The sequence below is a fragment of the Neoarius graeffei genome, chromosome 2, assembly GCF_027579695.1.
Source record: "Neoarius graeffei isolate fNeoGra1 chromosome 2, fNeoGra1.pri, whole genome shotgun sequence".
Taxonomy (NCBI): Eukaryota; Metazoa; Chordata; class Actinopteri; order Siluriformes; family Ariidae; genus Neoarius; species Neoarius graeffei.
This window is the reverse complement of record NC_083570.1, coordinates 99716485-99735386: the sequence shown is the minus strand read 5'-3', so window position 1 is coordinate 99735386 and position 18902 is coordinate 99716485. Positions and strand designations below refer to the sequence as shown.

General features: G+C 41.5%; 1 protein-coding gene across 1 annotated transcript in view; it reads right to left on the bottom strand.

Annotated features, from left to right (window-relative positions):
- The window catches only part of trpc3 (transient receptor potential cation channel, subfamily C, member 3), a 153255-nt gene extending 135934 nt beyond the window's left edge, over positions 1-17321 (bottom strand). Inside the window, exon 1 of the mRNA XM_060915280.1 lies at positions 17158-17321. Within this exon, the coding sequence (XP_060771263.1) occupies positions 17158-17321 (164 nt within the window). The remainder of the gene's footprint in view (positions 1-17157) is intronic.
- Positions 17322-18902: the final 1581 nt, after the last annotated feature.

Genomic DNA, 18902 nt, shown 5'->3' with positions numbered 1-18902 from the left:
GCCTTTCTGTGCGGAGTTTGCATGTTCTCCCCATGTCCGCGTGGGTTTCCTCCGGGTGCTCCGGTTTCCCCCACAGTCCAAAGACATGCAGGTTAGGTTAACTGGTGACTCTAAATTGACCGTGAGTGTGAATGGTTGTCTGTGTCTATGTGTCAGCCCTGTGATGACCTGGCGACTTGTCCAGGGTGTACCCTGCCTTTTGCCCGTAGTCAGCTGGGATAGGCTCCAGCTTGCCTGCGACCCTGTAGAACAGGATAAAGCGGCTAGAGATAATGAGATGAGATGAGATAAGTATCTTATGCCAAGTTATTATGGCATGTTACAAAAATAAAGAAAAATTCAGAGTCCTCGTCTCCAGTTTACAAGTCTGAATGCAGTTAATGAGTCTGAGTCCAAGTTCGAGTCATCATTGCTCAAGTCAAGTCATGAGTCCTTAAAATTAGGGCATGAGTCAGACTCGAGTACTACAAGCCTGTCACACACCAAATTTCGAACCATTCAGAGCATTTCAATTTTAAAAAAATCTGGTTCGTAACCTGAAAATTCGGTTCCCAGCTGGAAATATAGCTGGTTAGCTCATCTGGTCATAGGCCAGGCCAGGCCAGATAAGCTTATGCAATCACGCATCGTCCGTCTGTCATTGTCGTCCGTCCACAATTTACAAAAATCACTACTACTCCTACAGGATTGATTGGATTTTAATCAAACTCACGTATAATATTCCCCAGGTGGGTGTGCATAAAAGTTGTCAAGATGGTGGCGCCACCTGTCATATTTACGATTTTATGGGTGTATGAAATTTTGGGGTGACTTATCACATTAAACACTACTGTTCGTAAACTGCTGGGACATTTTCACTGAAAGTCACCCAGAAGACTCTAAAGGCATAGTCCAACAAGAATTTTTTCACCAGGTGGAGCCACCTGTCATGGATGAGTGAACAGAGGGGTTATGTGCAATTTCACGAAAATTGCTAATCTTCCCACAGGAGTGATCAGATTTTGATCAAACTCATATGGAATGTTCCTCAGGTTGGTGTGTATAAAAATTGTCAAGATGGTGGCACCACCCATCATATTTTTGAAAATTTTGGGTCACCAGGTGGCGCCACCTGCCATGGATGCGGCTACACAGGGGTCATATTCAATTTCACAAACATTGCTACTCCTCCTACAGGATTGATCGGCTCTCAAACTCACACACAATAACAGTGGCCGGTATGAGCTACAGCCTCATTGAGGCTATTTTTTTTCCATCACAAACCGTGATGACATCAGTGGGTGTGTCAGTTTGGAGAGTTAGAAGAGCACAGCAACGGAAAAGTATACATCTTCAGAAAAATTCGGCCAAAAATAAATATCTTCAATAACAAAACAAAAGCTTGCAGGTAATCGGTGCGCACCGCCATCGTACTACTGCTGTTTACTCCTGTTGTGAATTTGCAACGCCCGCCGTTCATGTCGCATCCTTGATTACACGTGTTTCACTCAAAACTAGTGAAAACGTGGGCCGGTTTGCTAGCTGGCACCAAGGTTCAAAGAATCCTGAACGGAAACGGTTCATGACTCATTCCCTGTTGGTTGCAAAGGGGGATCAGAGGAACCTGTTTTCTGCCTCCTTCTGCACACACACACAAACACACACACAATCAAACCCCTGTCGAGATAATGGAGACAAAATGGGCTTTGACAGCAACATGTCAGAAATGGATTTGTACAAGTCAAGTATTTGATGAAATCAATAATGAAAATAATCAAGGCACCTCTCAGGCCTCAGCTAGGGGTCATTAACTCCTGTGTACATTCACGTGATTGACTCGAGCATTAACTGGAACAGAGATCAGTAAAATTCTTTTATCCTCATATGAAGAAAGTAAAAACAGACCAAAAAATCATACAACCAAAGACTAGTGATGCTGTCAGCTGTCTCAGTTTTTCTGCTATGAGACAGATTTTTAGAAAAGAATTACGAGAATTTAGAAATTTATTAGAACAAATGCCTTTAAGTCAGTATATGAGAGTAGGCATGCTGAAGATCTTTGTTAGTTTATACTGCAGACCTGTTGAATTTTCAATCTTGATAAAGAAAGTGTTGCTAATTTTCTGTAACAGAAGCTCTGACAGTTGTTCCAGCTGTAAATCACAGATCACAGTTTTGTATTAGTGCACTTCTTCAAATGTTGTCCTTTCTATAGTAACAGCGTGTTACCAGGACCTTGTATCATGGACACTCGATGTAGTCAAACAATAAACGGATTTAAAATGTGCTGTTATTTAACAAAGAAAGGCATATAATCATTGATATGGTCAATCTTTCTCTGAGGAGACAATTATTTAACGTTTAAAGGAAAGTTCTGGAATTTTTTTAAACCTGGGTCCTATTTTCCCATTTCTTTGGGTCCAAATATTTACTAGTGACAAAAGCTATTAAAATCGTTCCAGTGTTGAGTTAGAACAGTATAACCTCCTCCTCCTAAACCTCATGCCAGCATGGTGTTCAGCCCACCAGTACCACCAAACTCCGCCATCTCTCATGGTCTTGGCTGAGTGCTGCTAAAGGTCTTGACGAACGACATTGTTCCAATGGGTGTGTGGTCAGCCGTAAGGGCATCTCCATCCCACCGCTGGCGGATCAAACTCATAAATGGCTCATGTGGGGTGGTCATCTGTGCAGCGCAGAACATGCCTGAGCCAAAAAACACAGCACTGTGTGATGGTACAGAGGATATTTGGTTGGTTAGTCCTCTGGTGGAGCCCCTCATTGGAGACACGGTCGGACCAATACACCCTTTCTCGAAGCTGATAAAATGGGTGGCCAAGGTCTTGCTGAAAGGCCAGGTCTCGGTGCCATAGAGCAGCACAGACAAACCCACAGCGTTAACGCTATAATCGGTATCTGCAAAACGGCTATACAATGTAATTCTATGGGGCAATCATCCGTGTCAAACTAAACTTCTTGTTTTTGCCACAGATAGGCTCTTAATTTTATTATATGCATCTGACAACATGGGAAGGATTCATACAGAGATACACTTGTACCTGTTTACCTCAATAACTGTAAAGAAACTGTAGAAAATGACTGTTTCTACACTCATTGCTTTACTTTCCTCTTCTTCCGGTCTCTGGCGCAGCGTCCCATTCAGTGCCTGTAGTCGATTACCACACGGGGGCTGTTTTCTGGTGTTTACAAAAGAAGGTCACACAGAATTCATGAACTCTATTTCAAAAGTAATGCTGGAATATTTAGCTGATTATGACAACATGGAAAGGATTCATTTTTAAAATACTGACTAACTCAAGGGGCGGAACGGTGGTGTAGTGGTTAGCACTGTTGCCTCACAGCAAGAAGGTTCTGGGTTTGAGCCCAGCATCTGACGAGGGCCCTTCTGTGTGGAGTTTGCATGTTTTCCCTGTGTCTGTGTGGGTTTCCTCCGGGTGCTCTGGTTTCCCCTACAGTCCAAAGACATGCAGGTTAGGCTAATTGGTGGCTCTAAATTGAGTGTGAATGGTTGTTTGTCTCTGTGTGTCAACTCTGCGATGACCTGGTGACTTGTCCAGAGTGTGTCGCCCATAGTCAGCTGGGATAGGCTCGAGCTTACCTGTGACCCAGTGCAGGATAAGTGGTTATGGATAATGGATGGATGGATGATTAACTCAAAACTGGACTGATTTAAATTGTTTTTGTCCCTAGTAAATATTTAGACCCAAAGAGATAGGAAAATAGGATTCAGGTTAAAAAATCTCAGAGTTTTCCTTTTTCTTTCCAGGAGTCTCCAGTGTCAGTATTTTGTTACACAGGAAAGTGTTCAGACTTGGTGCTTTCCAGTTTCTTGGTAAAATAACAAGCCTGATTTTTTTGTCTTATTTATTTCAAGAGAGGGGCGGCATGGTGGTGTAGTGGTTAGCACTGTTGCCTCACAGCAAGAAGGTTCTGGGTTCGAGCCCAGTGGCCGACAGTGGGCCTTTCTGTGTGGAGTTTGCATGTTCTCCCCGTGTCTGCATGGGTTTCCTCCAGGTGCTCTGGTTTCCCCCACAGTTCAAAGACATGCAGGTTAGGCTAATTGGTGGCTCTAAGGTGGGGTTTACATTAGACCGTATCAGCGGATCATCAGATTAACGTTTTTAAAACGATTAGCGTGCACACAGCAATGCCAATACACGATTCGCGTGCACACAGCAACGCCAATACACGGATACGCTCGGCTCCGCAGGCATCCTGCGCTCCAAATCACTCTGCCCTGAACAGCGAGTGCCCTCTGGAGGGTGCGCACTCCGGCCCTGCGCAGCTCACAGAGCGCGCGAGTGAAGCGCACGAGCAGTGATTCGGGACTGAGCCGCTGTGTGTGTGATCTCAGTGCATATCGGGCATGCGCGTCACTTACCACTTGCAAGTGGAAGGATGGCAAGCCTAAAGACAATCATAACTACACAATGGGCAGTATTTGCATCAGTATTTGCAGTATTTTCATACTTTTATACTCTTTAATGAAAGGTGATACAAGGCGGAAGTCCGCACCGTTTTTCAGCAGTTGCGTCACATGACCAACGCCAGCGAATCAGGAAGGTGGATGTCACAGTGACATTGTCCAATGACGACGCCAGCTAGAGCTCAGCACAGCGTATCTGCGTATTCTCAATGTTTACACAGCACCGGACCAGACACGATCTGGATTGAATACGTGGACCCTGGCGGATTCACATTTCCCGGCGTTTCCAGGCGTTTTAATGTAAACGGACAGTGCATCCGCGAAGAAAACGAGACAGATACGATCTAATGTAAACTTGGCCTAAATTGACTGTAGGTGTGAATGCAAGTGTTGTTTGTCTCTATGTGTCAGCCCTGCGATGACCTGGTGACTTGTCCAGGGTGTAACCCGCCTCTCACCCATAGTCAGTTGGAATAGGCTCCAGCTTGCCTGTGACCCTGTGCAGGATAAGTGGGTACAGATAATGGATGGATATTTCAAGAGAGAATAAGAGAAATTTGTGATAAGTAGGTGGTAGTAAGAACTATTTTTTTTTCATGGAGTTCATGGATTTTTTCCCACAATGTTAAATATAACTATAAACAGGTAAAAAAAAAATAGAATATAAAAATGTTATTGGTATCAAATTGCTGTAGTATTTTCTTCTTCTTTTGGCTGCTCCTGTTAGGGGTTGCCACAGCGGATCTGTTCTGCATGTTTGAATCTCCATGTCTTTGGACTGTGGGGGATACTGGAGTCCATACCATCAAGTTACTCTTATAGCATAAGAGTAATAAAAGACTTCAGATTATAAAGGTGTAAGAAAATACTCAAGTCTGGGGTGCTAATGGCATTACACCACTCCTTACTTGACTGTTTATATAACAGCACGATAATCCATTGTATTTCCATCCATCCATTATCTATACCGCTTATCCTTCAGGGCCATGGGGGAAGCTGGAGCCAATCCCAGCTAAATTCGGGTGAGAGGTAGGGTACACCCTGGACAGATCACCAATTAACCATATGGCTAACATAGAGACGAACAACTATTCACACTCACACCTATGGGCAATTTAGAGCAGCCAGCTGACCTAATCCATGTCTTTGGACTGTTAGAGGAAACACACACAGGCACAGGGAGAACATGCAAACTCCACACAGAAAGGCCCCCGTCGACCATGAGGTTCAAACTCAGAACCTTCTTGCTGTGAGGTAACAGGGCTAACCACTGCACCACCACTCTGCTGTATTTGATTCCTTGATGGCATTTAAAAAAAATATATTTTGTGGCTGATATTAGCTTAACACACAACAAATAAACAAATAACAAGGTTTGTGAGTGTTACATTTATTCTTATCTGAGAGAATTCTTTAATCTCATCTACCATTGGGTCCATATTAGCTGATATCTTTGGAGCTATTATGATTTCTCTCACCATGAATCAGTAAATGTAAATAAAGCTTTTTTACTAGTCAAATTCTATGGCCAGTGAAAGCACTCTCTCTCAGTCTGTCTTCTACCTGAACAATGCATCCATACAGCCGGATCAGTGGTAACATCTTCCTTTTATGCCAACACTCACTGTTAATAGCATAACTACGTCATCACTTGTTAACCGCAATACATTATGGAGGATAGCCGGGGTCGGCAGTTGAACAATATAGCAGATGTCAGATTCATTTTACGTGAGAGCGATGTGAGAGGAGCGATTTTGCCGTGCTCTGTCGTGGAAGACAATGAAATCGGTGATTTAAAGAGGTGGATAACATGTCAAGGGTTTACAGCAGGAAAATCGGAATTCAAATCAAGCTTGGTGAGAAGGTTTTTTTTTTTAAACACCCCCCCGGAGTATAGGCCCCGGGATCACGAAGCAATCTTAGACTTAAATCTAAATTTGTTTCTTTTAATCTTCAGTTATTCCTTACCATTTTTTAAGGAGTTTTGTTCTAATGAAATCTTCACCTTGTACTTAATCTTGATCTAACACAATGAAAGTTACAGATGCAGTAAGGGAAAGGATTATGAAAATCAACTGTCGAAGATTGCTTCATGATCCCGGGCCCAGATGAACAGCATCAAAACATTTATAAATGAGTGATTAGTTAAATAAAACTTGATATCAGGAAACATTACAAAAATATATTTGGAAACCCGCTGATCCGCCATGTCATGTTCAGTATAAATGCATTTACTTCAGTAAATGCCACTAGTGAGGTACATTGAACATTATCCATACCCGAAAGAGAACCCTTGGTGGTTTGGGAGTTTTATCGGTCTGACAGGCTCGTTCAGCTGCCAAGTGCTTCGGCACGTTGAGAGGCAAAGGCCGAAGAATGCTTCTTTGTTTTACAGGCTTTGGAAAATCGCTAGTTTCAGATGATGAACAGTGTCGATTGTTATAATCTTCTATAACCGAAGGCCATTCCGCAGACCATGGAAATATTGCTGGGTCACAGTTTAAGTTTGTCTTTTTACCACCAGAGAAATGTAAGCTACAAACACTTGTCCATTTCAATTCAGTTCGAAGGGTTTCATTGTGGATTAAATTTATCCATTTTTTTCTTCTCTTCTTCTCGACTGGCAGCTGATAAAAGCTCAAATTCCATGTTCTCTTTGTTGTGGAGACACAGTAAGGCACACAGCAATTCACTTTAGGTGGCATGGTTAAAACCGGTTAGACACAACAATGCAGTGTTTAACAAAGGCGAAAGTAAACAATATAGTGGAGCTGACCCTGGGTATCACCCGTAATGCATTGCTGTAAACAAGCAATGACATAGTTATGGGTTAGGGTCACTGACAGTTATTCCACAAAATTTAGTCGTACATGCTGACAGCTGATGAGGCGCGTAGCACCAAGTTGTCTATAACCCATGTATGATGAGATTGAGTGGAATAACTGTTTTATTCTATCCGCATTCACTGGATTTTGAGAAAACAGAGCATTTTTATTTTGATTTTTTGCAAATTTGATAAATAAAAACTATATACAAAACGTCTGAGAAAATTATTTCCGCTTAGAATGTAAACAAACCGGCAAAATGACAGTCGCAATTCTTGAAAAATAAAAAAAGATATGTTCTTACCGTCAAATACTTTCGTTCCATATTTTGTTGCTTTTTTCTGTATTTTTGGGGTTTTTTTCTTCTTCTTTAGTTTTTTTTTTTTGGTGGTTGGCAAACCAACTTAAAGGTACATTACCGTCACTGACTGGGCTAGACTTTGGAACAGGAGATATTGGAGGGGGAAAAAAACCCAAAAAACCTATATTCTTTTAGCTATTTCCATTTCTTTTAAATACTTGATAACAGTTTTTGGGGTTTTGTTTTCAAGTAGAGTTTTTATTTCGTCCTCGGTTGGTTCAGCAACACGCGCCGCCATTTTGTTTTTCTCTACTCACGGTATATAAGCTGATATCCTAGTAGTAGAGTAGCCAATCAGAGCATGCCATTGCTCATATCCACTGAATGTGGATAGAATAACTCTAGATACCACACATAAATAATTGAACTCATAGTGAAACATGAGTCTTTGGGGAAAAATGTCTTTCAGCACAGCTTTAAATCATGTGAGTGTCTGTGAGAAAACAGGCAAGAAGGTTAAAATAAGACCTTGATTTAAAAAAAAAATACAGACCTAATTTCTGTGAAAAATGATTTGATTGAAACTATTCATGAAGCTAATTACTCACTTCAACCTACCATTTAATCAGTCTTCCAAGCTCACATGAGCAAATTTGACTAAATTTTTAATTTTGCTTCTTCATACCAACACAAAAACGTCTAAAAACCAAGCTCATGATGTCGGCTTCATTCAGGAAGAAGGTAATGAATGCCAGTGCAATATTACAGAGCGTAAGTGAGCTGTAGGAATAATATTAATGAGCATGGGGTGTATTGAGGCGGCACGGTGGTGTGGTGGTTAGCGCTGTCGCCTCACAGCAAGAAGGTCCAGGTTCAAGCCCAGCTGCCGACAAGGGCCTTTCTGTGTGGAGTTTGCATGTTCTCCCTGTGTCCGTGTGGGTTTCCTCCGGGTGCTCCGGTTTCCCCCACAGTCCAAAGACATGCAGGTTAGGTTAACTGGTGACTCTAAATTGACCGTAGGTGTGAATGTGAGTGTGAATGGTTGTCTGTGTCTATGTGTCAGCCCTGTGATGACCTGGCGACTTGTCCAGGGTGTACCCCGCCTTTCGCCCGTAGTCAGCTGGGATAGGCTCCAGCTTGCCTGCGACCCTGTAGAACAGGATAAAGAGGCTAGAGATAATGAGATGAGATGTGGTGTATTGATGTATTACAAGGCACCATGCTCCCATTTCCCACATATGATTAACTTTTTTTTTTATCATATGCAGGCTCGCAGAGAAACAATATTACACCCTGACAGAGAAAATGAATTGATGATCAACAGATGAGAGCTAGAGATATGAAAGTGTTTCATAGGAGAGTACCTAACACCTGATACACAAGCAGCAAGGTTATTTTCTGTTTGCCTTTGGCTTGTTTCGAATCATTATTATAACACTGCAACCCCGCTATAACAAACTCCTCAGGGGCGTCCAAATAGTTTGTTATACCCAAAAGTCCATAATACTGAAATGGATCCACTTGTCACACCAAACATTCACTCTTATGGAAAACAAGACCAACTGCATTTGATTTATATTTACATTTAATTCACTTACATATACTTACCGGCCACTTTAATAGGAACTTGTTCTTGATTCTAAGAGTCCTATTCTTGGCTGCAGGAGCGGAACCCAGTGTGGTCTTCTGCTGTTGCATGCTGAGATGCTTTTCTGCTCACCACAGTTGTAAAGAGTTGCTATGAGTTACTATATCCTTCTTGGCAGCTCGAACCAATCTGTCCATTTTCCTTTGACCTCTCTTATAAACAAGGCGTTTATTTCCACCCACCGAACTGTCGCCCACTCACTCGATGTTTTTTGTTTCTCGCACCATTCTGCATAAATTCTAGAGACTGTTGTGTGTGAAAACCCCAGGAGATCAGCAGTTTCTGAAATACTCAAACCAGTCCATCTGACCCAACCCAACACCCATGCTACAGTGAAAGAAAGTCACACTTTGAGATCACAATTTTTCCCATTCTGATGTTTGAAGTGAACATTAACTGAAGCTCTTGATTTGTATCTGCATGATTTGATGCATTGTGTTGCTGTCAAGGGATCGGCTGAATAGAGAACTGCATAAAACAGCAGGTGGATGGGTGTTCCTAATAAAGTGGCCGGTAAAGGAAATAAGTCACTCTGAAGTAAAGGAAATAAGTCACACTCGCTGTCGTTTGCTTGTCACATCTTTCTTTTCAGCCCATCATTTTTGATTGCCATTATAGACAAAGAGCTCTTTTTCTTTTGCTTTAAAAGTTAAAATTGAATTTTTTGGGATACCATATTCTTTACACAAATTTGTTGTTTTATCACCATGCTTTAGATGGTGTATACCAAAACACCCACTCTAACAAGAGTTCCAAGACACCTGCGCCACCAAAAGTTCCAAAACACCTCCTGCACCAAGATACCTGCATTCCCTAAAGTTAACAGACATCTCCACCAGAAGTGTCAGAATGCTTGCTCTACCAAGATTCCCAAGATGCCTCCATCCCCAAAGGCCAACAAGACACCCTCTCTGCCATTAAACCCTAAGCCACCCTGATCACCATGTTCTCCACCACCATGTCTACCCAAGACACCTGCTCTACCAAGAGTCCCAAAATTGCTGCAACTCCAAAGACAAACAAGAGGTCTGCTCTGCCATGAGTCCACATAGAAAACAAGATACCTGGTCAAACAAAGGCCAACTAGAAGTCTGCTCCTCCAAAGGCCAAAAAAATTCTTGTTTCTCCAAAGACTGAAAGGTTGCCTGCTCTGACTAAGGTACCTAAGACACCTGCTCTGATAAAAGGTTCCTAATACCCCAGTTCGACTATCCTAAAGCCATTTGCTCTGCCAGGGGCCCCAGTGGAAATGCCTGATCTGCTGATGGACTCAAAGTAGCCCGCTCCACTACTGGGCCCAGTGATGCCTACCCCATCAAACCCTGCTTAACTCCCTACCATGTTGACAATCCCATTGGTTGCTGGATCATTCTGGTGCCTGATCAAGCATAGATGTGCAAACTTGTGTGAGTAGAGCAATGCACCCTCAGAGGTCAGTCCGTATAAGAGTAGTTGCTGTCTGTGAGGGTTCTCAGTCATCCAGGTCATTGTAAACCATTGGTGCTAAAGAAGGCAACTGGACTTGCTTGAAATCCTTGAAGATGTTAAACTGAATACATCCATAAAAACGCAGAAACCCAGAAAACTGAATACACATCCACACCAAGACTCAGCTGACTTCAGTGACTCACATGATGGCAGAGAGAACCAACAACCCACAGATCACCCTAACAACCCTCTCGGCTGCTAACACCATTCACACCTGGTTTCTAGTGACCCTAACAACCAACAGGATGACTGAGAGGGTCAACAACCCATGCGACCTCAACAGTTCTCCTTAGGTTTGCTTTAGATCCACTACAGGATAAATACCTGGAACTCCCCACTAGTCAGACAGAACTGAAGAAGCCTTTCGGATGAGAGGTGTAACATCTTCAAGAATTTCAAGCAAGTCCAGTTGCCTTCTTGCGCACCTAAAGAATAGTTGCTCATCACCTACAGTGGTGATTGAAAGTTTGTGAACCCTTTAGAATTTTCCAGATTTCTGCATAAATATGACCTAAAACATCATCAGATTCTCACACAAATCCTAAAAGGAGATAAAGAGAACCCAGTTAAAAAATGAGACAAAAATATTACACTTAGTCATTTATTTATTGAGGAAAATGATCCAATATTACATATCTGTGAGTAGCAAAAGTATGTGAACCTTTGCTTTCAGTATCTGGTGTGACCCCCTTGTGCAGCAATAACTGCAACTAAACGTTTCCGGTAACTGTTGATCAGTCCTGCACACCAGCTTGGAGGAATTTTAGCCCATTCCTCTGTACAGAACAACTTCAACTCTGGGATGTTAGTGGATTTCCTTACATGAACTGCTCGCTTCAGGTCCTTCCACAACATTTCGATTGGATTAAGGTCAGGACTTTGACTTGGCCATTCCAAAACATTAACTTTATTCTTCTTTAACCATTCTTTGGTAGAATGACTTGTGTGCTTAGGGTTGTTGTCTTGCTGCATGACCCACCTTCTCTTGAGATTCAGTTCATGGACAGATGTCCTGACATTTTCCTTTAGAATTCGCCAGTATAATTCAGAATTCATTGTTCCATCAATTATGGCAAGCCGTCCTGGCCCAGATGCAGCAAAACAGGCCCAAACCATGATACTACCACCACCATGTTTCACAGATGGGATAAGGTTCTTATGCTGGAATGCAGTGTTTTCCTTTCTCCAAACATAACGCTTCTCATTTAAACCAAAAAGTTCTATTTTGGTCTCATCCATCCACAAAACATCTTTCCAATAGCCTTCTGGCTTGTCCATGTGATCTTTAGCAAACTGCAGACAAGCAGCAATGTTCTTTTTGGAGAGGAGTGGCTTTCTCCTTGCAACCCTGGCATGCACACCATTGTTGTTCAGTGTTCTCCTGATGGTGGACTCATGAACATTAACATTAGCCAATGTGAGAGAGGCCTTCAGTTGCTTAGAAGTTACCCTGGGGTCCTTTGTGACCTCGCCGACTATTACACGCCTTGCTCTTGGAGTGATATTTGTTGGTCGACCACTCCTGGGGAGGGTAACAATGGTCTTGAATTTCCTCCATTTGTACACAGTCTGTCTAACTGTGGATTAGTGGAGTCCAAACTCTTTAGAGATGGTTTTGTAACCTTTTCCAGCCTCATGAGCATCAACAACGCTTTTTCTGAGGTCCTCAGAAATCTCCTTTGCTCATGCCATGATACACTTCCACAAACATGTGTTGTGAAGATCAGACTTTGATAGATCCCTGTTCTTTAAATAAAACAGGGTGCCCATTCACACCTGATTGTCATCCCATTGACTGAAAACACCTGACTCTAATTTCACCTTCAAATTAACTGCTAATCCTAGAGGTTCACATACTTTTGCCACTCTCAGATATGTAATATTGGATCATTTCCCTCAATAAATAAATTACCAAGTATAATATTTTTGTCTCATTTGTTTAACTGGGTTCTCTTTATCTACTTTTAGGACTTGTGTCAAAATCTGATGATGTTTTAGGTCATATTTATGCAGGAATATAGAAAATTCTAAAGGGTTCACAAACTTTCAAGCACCACTGTAGATTTACATACACATTTATTCATTTTGGCTCATGCATCCATCCGAAGTGACAAGTGAGGCAGAATCTAATTCAAGCACAGGGCTGTTAGAGGTGCCAAAGTAATATCAATGTTGTAGAATTGAGTTTCCCTCAACCAGAAACTAGAAAGTAGTGCATATTAAACAAACATACTCACTCTTGTATAATTCTAATGTTGAATGTTATTCCCATTTGCTCATGTTACTGTTATTGTTACTGTACATGCACTTATCTATAACTCCTACCTGTAACCCTCATCTCAGTAACCCTAACGCTAAGCCTAACCCTCAGTGTCCAAAGGGAAAATCTTTCAGAGAGCCACATCGAAACAAACTGAAGTCAATTTTTATTAAGCCAAGATCAAACGTTGTAACTTTTTGACAATCAATATTTTCTATTTATAAATTTATTTCAAAGGGGAAAGAGACGACACTGGGAAAGTGCGACGCTGCATGCCATGAAACGTGTTTACCAATCTTAGAGAGTGTCCAATAATACACATACAGTACCTATTCAATTTTAACAGATCATTTACAGACTATCAAATTGTCCCTTGTCTCTTCCCTAGACTTATCACTGTGTCACATTCAATCCATGTGTATTTCCTTGATATGTTTTCTGAAATGTTGTTGAGAATCATTTAAGAGCTTCTTATTGATGCTAATTAGCTGAGTCAATATTCAGTAAAAGTGAACTTAATTTACTCTCCACTTGGGAATCATGTTATTATGTGATCACTTGAAATGTCAATTAATGAAAACATTCAGAAACAAGACCTTTTGGCTGTTTATCAGAAAGGAACTGTCAGGACCTTCTAAACCTTCAGAGAAGGCCCAAACGTGGCATTTCAAATGTTATATTTAATTGCTTTCATTCTTTAATAATTTCATTATAATTATTCTCTTCTAATTCTAATTCAGCCTTATCTTCTATCACATTTGCTTCAGAAATGAAAGGGTTACTGTCCTGAAAACATTAAAATCGAGTTATCCAATGAGATTTTTTTTTGTTTGTTGTCTCTGGGCTGAGAAGAGTTTAGAACTGGCTCACTCATTGGTTAGGACTTCATTGCCGTGACAGAAGGCCATGGCAGTGTATGTTTATGTAGGAAGTGACAGATGAATTAACCAATCAGATTTTGATTTATAGTAGGCGGGACCAAAAATGTATTGCCCTTGGTTTTCTCGAAGGCCAACGCGAGCTTAAATGAGAATCAATGCCATCAGCATCGCAGTGAAGTCACCTTCCAACCGGTGTAGCATTCATCAGTAGTGTTAGCGAATGCTAATAAAGCAGTCAATCCAGTGCTATCGAGAGCAAGTAGCACAGGCTAACGACCGAGAAACTAAGATTTCTGTCTCCAGACTCTTCTTCCACGCATGCTTGCCCCAGTATTTTTGACTCTGACTTAAGTATTCATTTCCCTGTGTAATTTACTGAGTTACTTTTAAAATCAACATCGACAGCTAGACACAACGGAGCAACCTGACAGCTTGCTGCGAATCCCTTGCAAAATATTTTGCCCTGTTGCTTTTTTGGTATCTGGCTAAGTTTTGGCTGAGCTCAAGTCCCAGCTCTAATAGTAACGGTTCACCACTGCTGTCTATACAAAGTAAACCAGATAACCAGTATTAACTAAAGAAGGATTTAATGTTTTTAATTTTATCTTTTAAAAGTGCCAGAAAAGGTTCTGGAGCAATGCTAGAGGAAACATTAAATCATAATCAATTATCTTGCGAAGGATCTTACACATATGAGGAATTTGCCTTGGTGTTTTACACAATAACAGACTACACACATTATGCAGAAGAGGAAGGAGGTACACAGGTAGATAAACAGAGCTATAAGAAGATCCATGATGTGCTAAAAATGGTGGGAATCTATAGAGACATAAAGTGAAGACTGTATATTGTAATCAACCTAACTCTTATCATCACTATAAACCAGGTTTCCAATAACCTGCTTAATGTGCAATTTGAATTGTGATCTAAAAAACGTTAATGGAATTTCCATGAAAAAGCACTCGGAAATACTGCAAAAAAAAAAAGTTAATACATTTGCATGAGATGTTTTTTCAGATGATATTTTCAAAGCAATATTTGGGAAAACTGAAATGGAAAAACATTTTTCGCATTCAGTCAAGCACTACCATGGCTCTTGCTGGTGATGCAATCAAAATCCAGTGACAAATATCAGGTCTCGAAGATCCGAATGACTATCAGAGGAGAAAACCCAGCATTAATCGCATAACATCGCTCAGAAGAAACACAGACCATTCACTTTTTGTCAACTTTTTTTTTTCTCTCTAAAAGAAATTGGTTCTATTTTGTGCAACACTGCAATGGAAACTTGGCTATAGTCATTATATTATAATAGCTAACCACAATGAAATGTTTTAATTGATTTCAGTTTTAAAAAAAACATATTGTACTGTGCACACTAAAGTCTTAGGCACACTATTTTTTTTCATACAAACTTTGTTATAGATTTCTATTTTATGACTTCTACGTTATCGAGTCAGGACAAAAACATTTGAGTCTAAACATTTGTTTCATTTTCCAGCACAAAATTAAACATTACAGGAAAAAAAAAAGTTTGTATCTGAGCAGCATATTCCATAAGAGATCACTTTTCAGATTAAAAAAGAAAAAATAATGAAGGCTGCTGGGTTTTTGGTGTAAAATGAAGAAGCGAGTGTGACAGTCAGAGTGTCCAGAAGAACTGTGGCTGGTTCTGTAAGATGCTCAGTAAAACCTACAGATCATTTCCTTATCAAACTGCACTCACTGTACCTCAGACTACTATATTTTTTAAAAGCAAAAACTCATCTCCCACCAAATATTGACTTTGTTTCATTTATTATGGCTTACTGCTTACTGTTTATAGCATTTTTTTAAAGACTGAAACATTTCATTTCATTATTTTTTAAGCCAATTATGATCAACAGCATTTCTTTACATGTGCCTAAGACCTTTGCACACTACTGTATATCTGAGACACAAACAATTTTAAAATATATCTTTTTAAATATTTTATATATACAGTATGCTGGTGCTGACACAGTATATAAACAATGCTGTGAGTAATATATACACACACACACACACACACACACACTTGTCTTACTGTCCTTCTAGTGACTTTCTATTGACATAATTATTATCTCATTCTCATCTCATTATCTCTAGCCGCTTTATCCTGTTCTACAGGGTCGCAGGCAAGCTGGAGCCTATCCCAGCTGACTACGGGTGAAAGGCGGGGTACACCCTGGACAAGTCGCCAGGTCATCACAGGGCTGACACATAGACACAGACAACCATTCACACTCACATTCACACCTACGCTCAATTTAGAGTCACCAGTTAACCTAACCTGCATGTCTTTGGACTGTGGGGGAAACCGGAGCACCCGGAGGAAACCCACGCGGACACGGGGAGAACACGCAAACTCCGCACAGAAAGGCCCTCGCCGGCCACGGGGCTCGAACCCGGACCTTCTTGCTGTGAGGCGACAGCGCTAACCACTACACCACCGTGCCGCCCCATATAATTATTAATGCAACTAAAATAATGTAATGCCTACATATAAATCTAACTCTATCAGTAACCAAAAAGAAACCGTTTCCAAACCTTTTACCTTTGAAAGCAGTTTATCTTGCAGGGACCAGTCATATGTCCCTACAAGAGCACCCCCCCCCCCACACACACACACACACACACGACATTAATTGCATTATTCAGAACAATTCATATAACAAGACATAAAATTGGGATTTCCTTTTTTTCTGAAGAAGAAGAATAACAACAACAATCATAACATATGATGATGATGATGATGAACATGAATAAACTAGCCCAATCTTCCACACCAGATCTTTGATACAACTGCATGCACACATCATAAATTTCACATTGGATCAAAAGTCAAGTTCTCTCATTAATTATTCATTATATATATATATATATATATATATATATATATATATATATATATATATATATATATATATATATATATATAAATAACTTTCCACGAACAGCTGTTCAACATCTGTGCACTTTTTGATCCTCACGGATGAAGTCTGGTCCACTGCAAAAAACTGAAAACTGAATTTAAGGAGAAAATTACGCAATACTAGTGAAATTATCTTGCTGCATGGACAGATATTTTTACTTGATCAGACATCTTAGAATAAATTGGTTGCAATCTAGAACTAGGTTTAATAATCTCAGAATTGGTGCCTTGTATTCTTATAAAAGGAAATACTAGATCGTTTCAACTATTTTCAAGATATTTTCACTTGCTAAGATATCATTTTTTGCAGTGTAGAGAGATCACATCCTTCCTGACACTGAGGCGCTACTCTGCCTGGGACTGGGAGCTACTCACATGCTGGAGCGGTAGTAGAGCGGCGCGTCTCTGGCACTCTTCACGGATTTCAGGTAACGTGCATCCACACCGCCGTTCTCCTCTTTCCAACACTGTTCATCATCATCATCCTCGGGCACGGACACCCTTTTATGGTATTTGGACAGTCGGCTTTTGGTGGACATACAGGCGAGTGCTGCTGCTCTGCCCGACAGAGCACCGGATGCGCGCGCACCGACGGTGCCGGAGCTCAGCGCGCGCGCGCGCCAGGGTTCAGCTGAAGTGCACTGCAGTGGAGCCGAGCTGCCTGACAGGCTATAGGCAAGTTCATCAGGCACTGTGATACTCCTGCCCTTCCTCTACCTCCTCCTCCTCATTAATCATCATCATCACTTACACTCACCATTACAATTAATATCCTAGCGGTATACAATCAGAGGATCTCATCTCATCTCATTATCTCTAGCCGCTTTATCCTGTTCTACAGGGTCGCAGGCAAGCTGGAGCCTATCCCAGCTGACTACGGGCGAAAGGCGGGGTACACCCTGGACAAGTCACCAGGTCATCACAGGGCTGACACATAGACACAGACAACCATTCACACTCACATTCACACCTACGGTCAATTTAGAGTCACCAGTTAACCTAACCTGCATGTCTTTGGACTGTGGGGGAAACCGGAGCACCCGGAGGAAACCCACGCGGACACCATGCAAACTCCACACAGAAAGGCCCTCGCCGGCCACGGGGCTCGAACCCGGACCTTCTTGCTGTGAGGCGACGGTGCTAACCTCTACACCACCGTGCCACCACTTCATATTCATATCATGGAATTATTATCTCATCTCATCTCATTATCTCTAGCCACTTTATCCTTCTACAGGGTCGCAGGCAAGCTGGAGCCTATCCCAGCTGACTACGGGCGAAAGGCGGGGTACACCCTGGACAAGTCGCCAGGTCATCACAGGGCTGACACATAGACACAGACAACCATTCACACTCACATTCACACCTACGGTCAATTTAGAGTCACCAGTTAACCTAACCTGCATGTCTTTGGACTGTGGGGGAAACTGGAGCACCCGGAGGAAACCCACCCGGACACGGGGAGAACATGCAAACTCCACACAGAAAGGCCCTCGCCGGCCACGGCGCTCGAACCCGGACCTTCTTGCTGTGAGGCGACGGTGCTAACCACTACACCACCATGCTGCCAGAATTATTATTATTATTATTATTATTAGTATTATTAGTGGCACAGTGGTGTAATGGTTAGCGCTGTCGCCTCACAACAAGAAGGTTCTGGGTTTATTGGCCAACGAGGGCCTTTCTGTGTGGAGTTTGCATGTTCTCCTCGTATCTGTGTGGGTTTCCTCCAGGTGCTCCGGTTTCCCCAACAGTCCAAAGACATGCAGGTTAGGCTAATTAGTGGCTTCTATCGTGTTATTGCACTGGATATTCATATCTTTGCACGGTCATTCTCCATACAACCTTCTGGTGCATGTTCATACCATACATGGGAACATTCTCGGTTGTATTTCTTTCATAATCTCCAATGAACTATTCTTGCTACATTATCATGTCGCCTTTTATATTCTCTTTGTGCCAACTTTGAACATTCGGTCAACAGATGATTTATACTCTGTCCTTTATTATTATTATTATTATTATTATTATGTTTCTGTCCCAATGTTGCAATTTACTGAACTACAGCTTGGTCACTAGACCGTTTTGATATTGCTTATTTGTCCTTTTCAGCATTACAT